At 39.9% G+C, this 14,616-nt stretch overlaps 1 protein-coding gene across 5 annotated transcripts in view; it reads left to right on the plus strand.

The window, feature by feature from the left end:
- oplah (5-oxoprolinase, ATP-hydrolysing) overlaps positions 1 to 14,616 on the plus strand; it is a 110,123-nt gene that overhangs the window by 11,385 nt on the left and 84,122 nt on the right. For all 5 annotated transcript variants that reach the window (XM_051666737.1, XM_051666735.1, XM_051666739.1 and 2 more), the window contains 2 exons: positions 8,796 to 8,991; positions 9,145 to 9,310. In XM_051666737.1, the coding sequence (XP_051522697.1) occupies positions 8,796 to 8,991; positions 9,145 to 9,310 (362 nt within the window). The remainder of the gene's footprint in view (positions 1 to 8,795; positions 8,992 to 9,144; positions 9,311 to 14,616) is intronic.

Genomic DNA, 14,616 nt, shown 5'->3' on the forward strand with positions numbered 1-14,616 from the left:
AGCCAATTCAATCTAGAGGGGGTCCAATAGAATCTATGTAAAATCTTGAATTGCATAAGGCGCACCCTTGCATCTCTAGATGCAGACTTGACATTTTTTTTTAAATCCTAGCCCACACTCTCTCCTCCAATACCAAGTTTAAATCTTTCTCCCATAATCTCTTGATAGAAGTTAAAGCTCCATCCCCCAGACTCTGAATTAGCAGGGAGTAATAATCTGATGCCTCATGACCTTTTCCAAAAGCAGTAATCACCATTCCCAGAGTATCTGCCACTTTAGAGAGGTGTATGCTACTCCCCAAAATAGTACAGAGCAGGTGGCACAGCTGTAAATACCTATAAAACTGAGATCTGGGAATCCCAAAATGTTGAACCAAATTTTCAAAGGATCTCAACACTCCACTCTTATATAGCAGTGTATTAACTTCCCTCACAATCCACTCTGACCAGCAGAAAGGGGACTTATTAATACATTATTTTGGGTTCAGCGTATGCTCAAGGCAACATTTAAATAAATGTCCAAATTAAACACTCTGGACACTTTTGTCCATACCGAGTGCAAATGCGAGATAACGGGGTATAACTTAACTTAGTTAAGTTAGTTTAACTAGAAGGGCTTTGCAATGGCGAAATAGGTGCAAGAACTTCCTGTTCAATACAAAACCAGGGAGGGGCTCTCTTTTGTGGAAGCAACCAATGAACCAAATGTCTGAGACCAAATGCATAATAATAAAAATAATCTTGGGTAGGCCTAGCCCGCCTTTGTCAATCGGCCTATGTAACTTATTGAAATGTAATCTGGGATTCTTAGCATTCCAAATGAAGGCCTTCACTATGCTATCAAATAGCATGAAATAAGAGAGGGGAACATCTACAGGGAGAGATTGTAGCAGGTAGTTGAATTTTGGAATATAATTCATTTTAATAACATTAACCTTCCCAATCATAGATAAATGTAATGAAGCCCACCTGCCCACATCACTCAAACCTTTTTATTAAGGGGTCAAAATGAACTATAACTAAATCAGACAAATTTGCTGGGAATAAAATGCCCAAATACTTAATACCCTGTTTGGGCCACTGGAAGGCGCCTGGCTGGAAAGCTGTTACTGGGCAGTACGCTGTCAGAGCCAAAGCTTCAGATTTAGACCAATTGACTCCATAGAATTATTAATTCCTTTTCTAATTTCTAGAGAGGCAAGGCATAGAACTAGTGGGGTCAGAGACGAATAATAAAATATCATCTGCGTAGAGCAAAAGCTTATGCGCCATACCTCCCGCCACCTCCCCTGGAAAATCATCTTCCTTTCTTATCGTGGCTGCTAATGGTTCCAGGGCAAGACAGAACAATAATTGGGAAAGAGGGCAACCCTGCCGAGTGCCCCATCCAGAGTAAAATAATCTGAAATTGATCCATTTGTTTGTTTGCTCAGTCATCAGTTTAGGGAGTTCTAATGGTTCCACAAATTTTCTAATATCTTCATCAGTAGACGAAGATATGAAACTTTAGAGATCAAGATAGAATTCTTTAAAAGCATTATTAATATCTATGGCGGTGGTAAATATTTTACCACCAGCAGATTTCACTGATAGAATAGTAGAAAAAGACTCTGTTTTATACATCTAGCCAAAAGCTTCCCTGCTTTGTTCCCCAAATCAAAGTATGACTGTCTTGCCCTGAATAGCCAAAACTCCACCTTCCGTGACAAAATAGTATTATATCTGTATTTCACTCGGGTCAATTCTCTGAGGCCATCAGACGACATTCGGCACTTCATCACTGCCTCGGCATTTTTAATATTCCCTTCCAACTCCATGAGTTCTCGTGCTTTGGATTTTTTTGGTGAATGAGACATACTTTATGATCCGGCCCCTAAGTACTGCCTTAAGTACCTCCCAAGCCACGCCTACAGAGGATACTGAGGACCAGTTGGTCTCCATATAAACATTGATTTCAGCCTTTAACATTTGTTGGAATTCAGGATGTTGCAAAAGGGATACATTAAAGCGCCAACTATATGATTTCTTTTTCTCTGTATGTGGCAACATCTCTAAACTCACCAGGGCATGATCTGAGACTAGGATGTTTCCAATTGAGCAATCAACAACAGATGAAATGAGGGACTTGGATATAAAAAAATTAAAAAATCTATTCTAAAATAAATCTACTATTTGGGTTCAAAAGTCTCCAAATATCAATAAGCCCAAGATTTTTACACATCCTGTGAAGCGTCAATGTTGCTCTAGGGGGCTTACACACTTCTGCTTCACTATGATCAAGGATTGAGTCCATCAATAGGTTAAAGTCTCCTCCCAGTATTATATCATGAGGGGTGCCAGCGGCTTGCAACATCCCTTCAAGGTCTATAAAAAGCCCTGATCATCAGCGTTAGGTGTGTAAATATTAGCCAAAATCAACCTTTGCCCTGAATTTCTGTTAAAACAATAATGACTTTTCCTAATTTATCTCTAATCTGTTTGAGACATTTGAATTGTAGATGCTTACTTATCAGCGTAATGACTCCCCTGCTCTTAATTGAGCCAGCACTAAAGAAAATGTGTCCACCCCATATCTTCCCAAATTTGTCAGCTTCCTGCGGGGAAAGATGTGTTTCTTGAAGATACGAACATATTATATTTATTACGTTTAAGAAAATAAATGACCTTCCTTCTTTTTATAGGGTGCCCCAACCCATTCACACTCGCAGTCCACTCATATTAACATTTGACATTTTGACATATTAGAAAAAATTTATTGTGTGTCAAAAATAAAATTATAAAGACCACATTCATACATTAGTGCAACAGTGAAACCCCGAACTTCCCCCAGAACCAAACAAACAGAAAACAGAAAAACAGCGCCAACTGGTGTCCATCCCTCTAAACTCAAACAGTCCATATATGCCTACGTGAGCCCCCCGACTTTGTTTGTTTGCTCAAGTCTGGTGTTTCTATACAAATTTTGTGAGACAGAATATAATATATCAAACAAACTCCAGCCAATAGGTGGAATAAACACACAGAACGTGTAGATTCATTTACATAACTGTCCCGAAGGTGTGTTCCTCCACAAAACAAGCTCTAGTCACTAGCGGGACCAGCACAAAAAAGCCGTTCAGTTTCCTCGGTCAGTCAAATGAATGTTCAGTGAGTCGGCCCATTCGACTGCAACATGAGTGCAACAAATGACCCAGTCACTACAATGTCCTGCAAGAAATACTCCACAAAACAAACTCCAACCAATAGGAGGCATAAGAACAAAGAACATGCAGATTTATCCACAACACTGTCCCAAAGGAGTGCTATTCCACAAAACACTCCAGCTGCTAGGCAGAACCAGCACAAAAAGAAACAAACACTTTTTCCTCAGACGGTCAAGTGAATGTTCAGTGAGTCAGGCCCACTTGGCTGCAACGTGAGTACAACAAGATGACAAGATAACAAGATGACTTAACTAATCCATTGACTTTATGAAGGACAATGCTTGCTGGGGGCATGTGAATGTTTTACGGCCATCCTTAGCATCTATTCTCAATTTGGCCGGAAACATCAGTGCAAAAGCGACCTTCCATTTGATGTAAGAGTTTCTTGCATTCCTTGAATCGATCACGTTTCTCTCTTGTCAAATTGGCAAAGTCTGGGAACAAGAAAATGTTGTGGTTCTCCCAAGAAAGACTTCCTTTACTCCTCGCCTCGCTTAACACGAGATCTTTATCGTATGATCTCAGAAATTTGGCCAGAATTGATCGGGGCATGTCTCCCTCAGCGGATCGTCAAGCCGGAACTCTGTGAGCTCGCTCGATTTCCAGCTTATGGCCTGTTAAGCAGACTCTGAAAGAGCCCCTCCAGGAATTCCACAATATTCTGACCCTCTGTCCCTCAGGAAATCCAACAATTCGGACGTTATTCCGCCGTTTATGATTCTCCATATCTTCCAACTTTTTCCAGATGCGCTTCAAGTCCGCCTTGGTTACTAGCAGACTAGTTACTAGGATTAGTCTCCAATGACTCCAGATAATTGATCCATTTCTCGACATCCGCCATTCTTGTAACCATCTCAGTGAATTTCGTCTCCATGGCAGTGATCGATCGACGTACCACAGCAAGCTCCTCCAAGTCAGCAATGACCTTTGTCAGCATTGCCGACACGTTCATCAATTGTCGGCAAATTTCCTTCAGCTCACCGGCCAGATCGTCTCCTGTGCTTGCGGCCTGCTGCTCAGGGGCTTCAGCTTGAGCATGTAAGTGTCTTTTAATGTCTCCAGAGCCCTAGGATTTTGAATTCTTTGACATATTGTCTTCCTAGAACAGTTAAGAATCAGGTTGTTTTGAATCTCACCGGTTTATGACACAAGGTATTAAAACTAGCAAAGTGCACAGTGCTCGCCGTTCACACGTCCGAACCTCGCATGGCGCCACGCGACTCAAAACACTTTTTTTTTTAACCACTCCACAGATTTCATATTTGCAAACTATAGTTTTGGCAAGTCGTTTAGGACATCTGCTTTGTGCATGACACAAGTAATTTTTCCAACAAATGTTTACATACACCATGTTAACTGTGCCTTTAAGCAGCTTGTAAAATTCCCAAAAATTATGTGAAGCCTTTAGGCAATTAGCTTCTGATAGGCTAATTGGAGTTAATTGGAGGTGTACCTGTGGATGTATTTTAAGGCCTACCTTCAAACTCAGTGCCTCTTTGCTTGACATTATGGGAAAATCAAAAGAAATCAGCCAAGACATCAGAAAAAAAATGTACACCTCCACAAGCCTGGTTCATCCATGGGAGCAATTTCCAAATGCCTGAAGGTACCATGTTCATCTGTACAAACAATAGTACGCAAGTATAAACACCATGGGACCACGCAGCCATCATACTGCTCAGGAAGGAGACACATTCTGTCTCCTAGAGATGAATGTAGTTTGGTGTGAAAAGTGCAAATCAATCCCAGAACAACAGCAAAGGACCTTGTGAAGATGCTGGAGGAAACGGGTAGACAAGTATCTATATCCACATTTAAACAAGTCCTATATCGACATAACCTGAAAGACTTTCTCAGTAAGGAAGAAGCCACTGCTCCAAAACTGTCATAAAAAAGCCAGACTATAGTTTGCAAGTGCACATGGGGACAAAGACCTTAACTTTTGGAGAAATGTCCTCTGGTCTGATGAAACAAAATGGAACTGTTTGGCCATAATGACCATCGTTATGTTTGGAGGAAAAAGGGTGAGGCTTGCAAGCCGAAGAACACCATCCCAACTGTGAAGCGTGGGGGTGGAAGCATCATGTTGTGGGGGTGCTTTGCTGCAGGAGGGACTGGTGCACCTCACAAAATAGATGGCATCATAAGGGAAGAATATTATGTGGATATTTTGAAGCAACATCTCAAGACATCAGCCAGGAAGTTGAAGCTTGGTCACAAATGGGTCTTCCAAATGGACAATGACCTCAAGCATACCTCCAAAGCTGTGGCAAAATGGCTAAAGGACAACAAAGTCAAGGTTTTGGAGTGGCCATCACAAAGCCCTGACCTCAATCCGAAGATTTGTGGGCAGAACTGAAAAGGTGTGTGCTAGCAAGGAGGCCTACAAACCTGACTTGGTTACAGCAGTTCTGTCTGGAGGAATGAGCCAAAATTCCAGAAACTTATTGTGAGAAGCTTGTGGATGGCTATCCAAAACGTTTGACCCAAGTTAAACAATTTAAAGGCAATGCTGCCAAATACTAACAAAGTGTATGTAAACTTCTGACCCACTGGGAATGTGATGAAATAAATAAAAGCTGAAATCATTCTCACTACAGTTATTCTGACATTTCACATTCTTAAAATAAAGTAGCGATCCTAACTGACCTAAGACATGGAGTGTTCTTACAATTAAATGTCAGAAATTGTGAAAAACTGAGTTTAAATGTATATGGCTATGTTTTATGTAAACTTCTGACTTCAACTGTACATAAGTAACACAAACAACCACCACTGCACACACAGTCTGGCTGCTATCTTAAATATTGCACCATGTATACATAGTTTAGGTTTTGTATTGTGTGTTTTGTTTTAATGTTCATTGCATGCTGTGTATCGCATCATTTTGGTTTAATGCATTATTACAGCAGTTTGAAGTTCATCAGGTTTACTGTAAACACTCATATAAATGGGTACCATACAATTTATGCAAGTGTATTGTCATTTATTTCTCATTCAAATCAGAATACATTTGTTTTATAGGCACATTTCTGGTTCATGTTACATCAGCCAAACCTTAAATAGCAGCAAGCAAGTCCAAATTCCGAGCTTTTACATGACACATTTTTCAAATGATAAGCTTTTAATGAATTAGCTAGCAGTTCCAGGTTAAAGGATTAAAAATTAAAACTTTTTTTTTTAATATCAGTATCGGCCACAATGAGCTGTGAATTATCGGTTATTGTATTGGCCCAGAAATTCCATATTGGTGCATCCCTAACATTTATAATACTACCTCTACAAGCACATTTAAACATGATTTCCTTTACACATTCCTGTATAACAACTCTACGTACATGCAGTATGTTATTAATTTTGTCCTGTAATTCTGTGTCTAGCTGATGTATTTCTGTATGTACTGGAAGCTTCTGGTCAGATGCCAAATTCCTCATTGCTGCAACCAGTGTTATCTTTGTTTTCCATGTTATTAAGTATTCTGTTAGTTAGTGTGTTAGCAAGTGAGTAACCATTCCAAATGATTCAGAAGCGCTCAAGTGAGCTTTCTGAGTCATTCAAATTTAATCACGAAATGATTCAGACCGCTTTGCTATCACATTTGACCAATTCCTTGTAAAGAACAGACTCAAATGAAAAATTAATTTGTGAATCAGACATCTTTAGTTCTGATTCAAAACTGGTGACCGTAAACACCAGGTAAATGGCATGATATAGCAGTGTAGCTTTTGTCAATGCTACGCCACCACCTAATCAATAAAATAGCTTTGCTACTGAAAAGCTACTTGATTTAAAAACTAGCAAAGCTATCACCTCTCTACTGAGAAATGTAGTTAAGCTAATAGCTTCATTGTCTAGTGTGAGGCCAAGGTTTTTTGGCTTTCTCTGTGGGTGAGTTGATTTAGCTGTCAGTTGAAATGGCTTGGTCTTAGCCTTTGTTTCAATTCACTTCTTGGTTTATGGTAATAATGACTCTGTTAAACACCTTTTATATCAGGACTCTGTTTAATTTCACACTTAATATACACATGGTTTCAGTACACTAATCTGGGTGTACGCTTTCTAGTTGCATTGTTTTATTAAGTTTTTAATTACATTTCTCTGGAGTTTTTCTATGTTTCCTTGGTGTGGGGTGAGTGGATTGCTGGAGTTGACTGACTGGGGTTGCTGCGCATTTGTAGTGGAGGTTCCCTTCAGATAAATGGGGCAACTGGATATTCCAATTCTGCAAAGGCAGAAAAGACTGAAAAAAACAAAACATATAATGCTTCTAAGTTGCCTGTTGGAATATTTTTGTGACTTGCCCCAGCGTTTTAAATCACCAACTAACATCATCCAGTTGCAGCAGGAGGATGACAGTCAAACACTGTGCTTTGAGAAGGCAAAGCATAATAATAATTAATTAATCATTATAATTTAATAATTATATTTATCACACATTTGCACATATACAGTGAAATTCTTTTTTTCACATATCCCAGCTAAGCTGGGGTCAGAGTGCAGGGTCAGCCATGATATGGCGCCCCTGGAGCAGATAGGGTCAAGGGCCCAACAGTGGCAACTTGGCAGTACTGGGGCTTGAACCCCTGACCTTCTGATCAGTAACCCAGAGCCTTAACCGCTGAGCCACCACTGCCCCTTGAAGTAGGATGATATAGATCATTCATTTACAGTGGCAAAACAGAAAGGAATTTTTTCCAACAAGGGATTCTCTGTACTCTGCAGCAGAGTCAGGTGTGAATGGGACAAGGGGCTTGGGAAACGGAGGGGCCTCTGAGACCAGGAGTTAAGGGGGTAAGGGGGCCTCTGGGACAGGGAGCTTGGGACAAACTGCAGTGTAAGGAAACTCAAGGGTGGCAGGTGACACAAGAACCTTGGGGACTGGAATGAACTCTCCATCAGAACCAGGAAAAGGAGAAGCCATAATGGGAAACTCAGGGGTGACAGGGATGAAGCAGGAACCCTCCTCTTCCTCTTATGAGCTAAACAGGCAGCTGAGACTGGAGAGACCTCTCTGCCCCAAATAGGAAGACTGAACACCGGCCGTTTGCCTTCAGTGAAGGCAGAGAGACTCTCAAGGTAAGGGAGCTAAATCCTCTGTAAAGCCTTCGCCAGATGTTGGGCCTACCCTGTCAACATCAGGGGAGTGAAAGTGACATTCTGATGTTCAGTGGTGAACAGGAAAAAAAATAAGTCATTCAATATCCAGTGTCCAGTTGCTTTCATCAGTCGCAAACTTTTCCCCAAGGTGTCTGCTACTCAATAGTGGAAAAGGTGTGCTTGGTGGTATAGTGGGCTTTAAACTCAAGTGGATTGAGAAAGTGAAAGACACTTACAGTAGAATCACATAGTGGTACTTGACCACGCAGCTTTTTTCGCTTCACAGTCTGGCATGTTCACTTTGCTTAAGCTGGACACTTTTTGTTTTTCCTCCATATTTTGTTGATTTGTATATTTGTGTCTCTTGTGCCTTTACTACCTTGTTTGCTATAGACATTATATAAAACACTGAAATGATTAAAGCATACTGTAAAATCTGATGAAGTGGTTGAAATAATATTTTTCTTTAATGATGATGTGTGTTTATGTGTTTCAGGTGGTCTGCTCATGAGAAAGCTGTGGGCTCTTTGGCGAAGCGTCTTGGTTTCACTCAAGTGTCTCTGTCTAGTGAGGTGATGCCCATGGTGCGAGCAGTGCCTCGTGGGTTCACTGTCTGTGTAGATGCCTACCTCACACCAAAAATACACATGTACCTTACTGAATTCACCACTGGCTTTAAAGGAGGCTTGAAGGTATGTATATGTTTGTGAAGTTTATAATGGATGTTTTATGGGATTTATCCTGAATTTTGTGACCTTTTGCATTTGTGGAAGTACCACTTAATTAAATAATTAAATCTCTCTCTCTCTCTCTCTCTCTCTCTCTCTCTCTCTCTCTCTTTTCAGAATGTGGATGTGTTGTTCATGCAGTCAGATGGAGGTCTGACGCCCATGGAGCAGTTCTGTGGCTCTCGGGCTGTGCTCTCGGGTCCTGCTGGTGGAGTCGTGGGTTACGCCGTCACCTCGTACAGCTTTACAAATAACAAACCTGTCATCGGCTTCGACATGGGAGGTGAGAGATACTCTGAGTGAATATGATAAGTAGGAATGTAACAGTATACCGTGGTTTGAGGGTGCAGCACACTGATTTGTCTGAACCTAAAACTATATTTCGACCCCACCAAATCGGTCGAAGTCCCCAGTGTGGGAATGCTTTGAGTTCAAAAGTCCTAGGGCTGAATGATAAATCATGATTTGAAAGAGTGTGATTTTCTTTTTTTTTTCAGATTGTGAAAGTATTTTATTTTTTTATTTTAAATTATAATGCTCAAAAGTTCTAGTTTGATTATTTTCCCCTTTCTATCTGATTGCATTATCAATATGAGTACATGCAGCAGCTTTTTAACACTAACTGATGTGGAGAATGTTACAGCGTTTGTCTGTGTGAAGTAGGGATGGCACCAATCCAATACCTGGATCAGTATCGGGTCCAATACTGACGTTTTTACCCGGATCGGGTATCGGTCCGACGAGCCCGATCCAAATCAAATACCGCATGTTGGTCACTTATGTTACTGTCAAGCACAAAGAATGACATAAATAACCTTCAAATCACCATTAAAATAGTCCATATAAAAAAATGTTCAGGCTATTACAGTCATCCTAAAGCTTTGTGAATTGCAAAAGTCTGTGTTTAATAATAAATATACAGTCAGCATGCACAGCTAAGTAGTCTCTGGCACCACGCTTTACTAAACGAGCACCGCTCTGCTGATACACACACACGCAGCTCGTGATGTGCTGCTCAACGCAATATGTGGTCGCTCCACACAAACTCCATCACAGATGTAGATGATCAATAGTTCGGTCCGCCTATAACAGGCATTGAGAACGGCACCGGACGAGCATTTTATAAGATGTTGAATGAGAAGCGTATTACACTACTGTGAATTAGCATACAAACAAACACTCAAACACAGACTTCCTGGCGCGCTCAGTACTGGACTTTCATAACATCCTTAATAAATTACAACTGAAATTTATTACCAATGTATGGTAAAATTATTATTATTATTGTACTTATTATTAGAAATTACAATAAAAGCAAATTGGGTTCCAAAAATTACTGTGTGATTGAAAAGTGGATTGATATACTAATAAAACTAAAATGAAATAAATAAATACAAAAATAATAGCGAGAGAGAGAGAGAGAGATCTGAAACAAAAAGTCCAGATACAAGTTAAAATGTGTAAAGAGAACTGGCTTCTTTCTACTTAAGACTTTCTCTGGAATTACTGTTTTTTTTTTTTTTTTTGCTGCTGCATCCTGCAGAATAGTTAAAGATTTGTACATGGTCTTATGTAATTGTTTTTTGTTTTCCTATTTTATACTGAAATAATGTATTGTTAGAGGTTTTTGTTTCTTTTTACAAAGAGTACTCCCAGTCAGTTCCACACAGTGAATTATAGATGTTCTAAACTCATAAAAAAAAAGAAAAAAAGAAAAGAAAAAAAAATGACAGTGGTATCGGATCGGGATTGGTATCGGCAGATAATGATAGTTCAGGTATTGGATCGGAAGAGAAAAAATGGTATCGTTCCATCCTTTGTGTGAAGAATGTGAGCTGCTCTCTGAAGGCGATTTATTTGGAGACAAGCAGGTATGACAAATGCATTATCCCATAATACTTGTGAAAATGAGCATCCAAAGATGCAGATTATATATTATTAATAGTGGTTCACTTCCACAATTTAGGACAGTTGCATTCATATCAACAGTGAACAGTAATAGATTTCACATGAACCCAGACCCCCTTTTTCAAGTAGACTCAGAAGCGCACTAAAAGTACTAGCGTGTGTGAACCATTTTAAGAGCTCTAGATTTACTTTAATTGCACATTTCCATAATTCCAAATATGTTTGGCAGCTACAAGTTACTAACTCTGTCTACACCGGATGTGAGTGATGTCAAGTCGCATTGCATCGGTTTGAGGCTGTCTGCTCTTGACACGCTGAAACGAACATTCTAAACTGTTTACTTGTTGCAGCGCAAAATGACAGTTTACTGTTGTTGTGACTTTTACACATACTGTGTAGACAGCATCGTTGATTTTAATGGGATTATAATTTTGGATGTGCGCCACGCACTGACGATGACTTCAGACTTGTCTTTTGTAGTAAAGACAGTAATATTGGAGAGATAGTTGAGAGCCCAGTCCACATTTCAATGATTAATATATCTGTTTAGTAAAATACAGGTCTATGAATCCAAATATCAATACTCAAAATTAGCAAAAGAGTGGATTTTTAGATAGTACTCTGAATTTGTCCAGTCCAAAAAAAAAAAAAGCATGGATGTTGATAAACTTGTTAATAACTTGAGTGTTTGTTCTGCCTCTGTCAAACATAAGAAAAAGCTATTGGATCACCTCAGGTTCACTGTTAATGCAGAAAAAAATGCAGAAATGATACCAAATTGTGTGGAGATTGTGTATTTGTGTATAAAAAATAATGTAGAGTGTGGTTGAAATAATTCTTGCTAGTGGAAGGTGGAAAAATTCTGGAGGGTTGTCTTATTAGAGAAAGAGTTCATCTTTCCATTGCTGACCATGGATGCATGCAAGATATTTCTATAGACTTATAGTACCCTATTTTTGCAGCTGATTTGAATTCAAATGGCCTATATACACAAAAAAAACATGAGACCTGCAATCAGGGCCTGATTACATCTATGTATGTGCCTTTGACTTGCTCACTGGGGGCCTAAAGACAATATTTTTTTAAAGCCCCATTCACACCGGCAGCGGCATTGCGCAACATAGCAGCACGATTCCGTTAATTTTCAGTGAAAGCACAGCGAATTCCGGCGACACAAGTTGCCGCTGCCATTGGCAACAGAGATTGCCATGGAGAGCGACAAGACAAGTTGAGAACATTAAAATTTTATGCAAATGATGAGTGACATTTGTGAGCGACAACCAATGTGAAGACAGTGAGAGTGAAAACAGTGGAGCTCACGTCATCTGTCCGCTGTGAGTGAAGATACACTTGAGACAAATGAAGGCAAGACACCTTGAGACATTGAGACAAAACTCCATAAGATGTTGGTTACTGGCGAAAAATAACCTTGGGAGAAACCAGGCTCACTGTGGGGGGCCAGTTCCCATCTGGCTAAACAGCATGAATATAATGCCAATATTTTTTGTGATTTAACATTTTGTATTGATTCATCTATTAAACAAAGAAAAGCAAAACATAAACAAACAGAATCAATATTTAACCCCCCCCCCCCCAACCCCAGCCTGACCCCTAACAACACCCCAGTGGTCACATGATTATAGACACACACAAAAAAAAAAAAAAAAATATATATATATATATATATATATATATATATATATATATATATATATATATATATATGCAGTTGTGCTCAAAAGTTTGCATACCCTGGCAGAAATTGTGAAATTTTGCCATTGATTTTGAAAATATGACTGATCACGCAAAAATATGACTGATCACGTCTTTTATTTAAGGATGGTGATCACATGAAGCCATTTATCATCACATTGTTGTTTGGCTCCTTTTTAAATCATAATGATAACAGAAATCACCCAAATGGCCCTGATCAAAAGTTTACATACCCTTGAATGTTTGGCCTTGTTTCAGACACACAAGGTGACACACAGGTTTAAATGGCAATTAAAGGTTAATTTCCCACACCTGTAGCTTTTTAAATTGCAATTAGTGCCTGTGTATAAATAGTCAATGAGTTTGTTAGCTCTCACTGAGCAGGCTAGATACTGAGCCATGGGGAGCAGAGAAGAACTGTCAAAAGACCTGCGTAACAAGGTAATGGAACTTTATAAAGATAGAAAAGGATATAAAAAGAAATCCAAAGCCTTGAAAATGCCAGTCAGTACTGTTCAATCACTTATTAAGAAGTGGAAAATTCGGGGATCTCTTGATACCAAGCCAAGGTCAGGTAGACCAAGAAAGATTTCAGCCACAACTTCCAGAAGAATTGTTCGGGATACAAAGAAAAACCCACTGGTAACCTCAGGAGAAATACAGGCTGCTCTGGAAAAAGACGGTGTGGTTGTTTCAAGGAGCACAGTATGACGATACTTGAACAAAACTGAGCTGCATGGTCGAGTTGCCAGAAAGAAGCCTTTAATGCGCCAATGCCACAAAAAAGCCCGGTTACAATATGCCCGACAACACCTTGACATGCCTCACAGCTTCTGGCACATTGTAATTTGGAGTGACGAGACCAAAATAGAGCTTTATGGTCACAACCATAAGTGCTATGTTTGGAGAGGGGTCAACAAGGCCTATAGTGAAAAGAATACCATCCCCACTGTGAAGCATGGTGGTGGCTCACTGATGTTTTGGGTGTGTGTGAGCTCTAAAGGCATGGGGAATCTTGTGAAAATTGATGGCATGATGAATGCAGCATGTTATCAGAAAATACTGGCATTCTTCTGCACGAAAGCTGCGCATGGGACATACTTGGACTTTCCAGCACAACAGTGACCCTAAGCTCAAGGCCAAGTTGACCCTCCAGTGGTTGCAGCAGAAAAAGGTGAAGGTTCTGGAGTGGCCATCACAGTCTCCTGACCTTAATATCATCGACCCACTCTGGTGAGATCTCAAATATGCAGTTTATGCAAGACGACCAAAGACTTTGCATGACCCGGAGGCATTTTTCCAAGACGAATGGGCAGCTATACCACCTGCAAGAATTTGGGGCCTCATAGACAACTATTACAAAAGACTGCACACTGTCATTGATGCTAAAGGGGGCAATACACAGTATTAAGAACTAAGGGTATGCAGACTTTTGAACAGGGGTCATTTCATTTTTTTCTTTGTTGCCATGTTTTGTTTTATGATTGTGCCATTCTGTTATAACCTACAGCTGAATATGAATCCCATGAGAAATAAAAGAAATGTGTTTTGCCTGCTCACTCATGTTTTCTTTAAAAATGGTATATATTACCAATTCTCCAAGGGTATGCAAACTTTTGAGCACAACTGTGTGTGTATGTGTGTGTATGTGTGTGTGTGTGTGTGTGTGTGTGTGTGTGTGTGTGTATATATATATATATATATATATATATATATATATAAAATAATCACACACATCCACTACACCTCTCTCTCCACTGTCCCTCCCCGAGAGCCCTCCAAAAAAGGCAGATATTTGCCCCATTTCCCCACAAACAAGTCTAAATTCCCCAGTCTTCTGGATGACCGCTCTTCAAAAGCTGCCACCCTGCCTATCTCCGAACACCACTCCTGAAATGGGGGTACTCCAGCCGACTTCCAACCCCTTAAAACGATCTGTCTGGAGATCATAATGCTAGCTAGAACCCA

The sequence above is a fragment of the Myxocyprinus asiaticus genome, chromosome 32 (assembly GCF_019703515.2).
Source record: "Myxocyprinus asiaticus isolate MX2 ecotype Aquarium Trade chromosome 32, UBuf_Myxa_2, whole genome shotgun sequence".
Taxonomy (NCBI): domain Eukaryota; kingdom Metazoa; phylum Chordata; class Actinopteri; order Cypriniformes; family Catostomidae; genus Myxocyprinus; species Myxocyprinus asiaticus.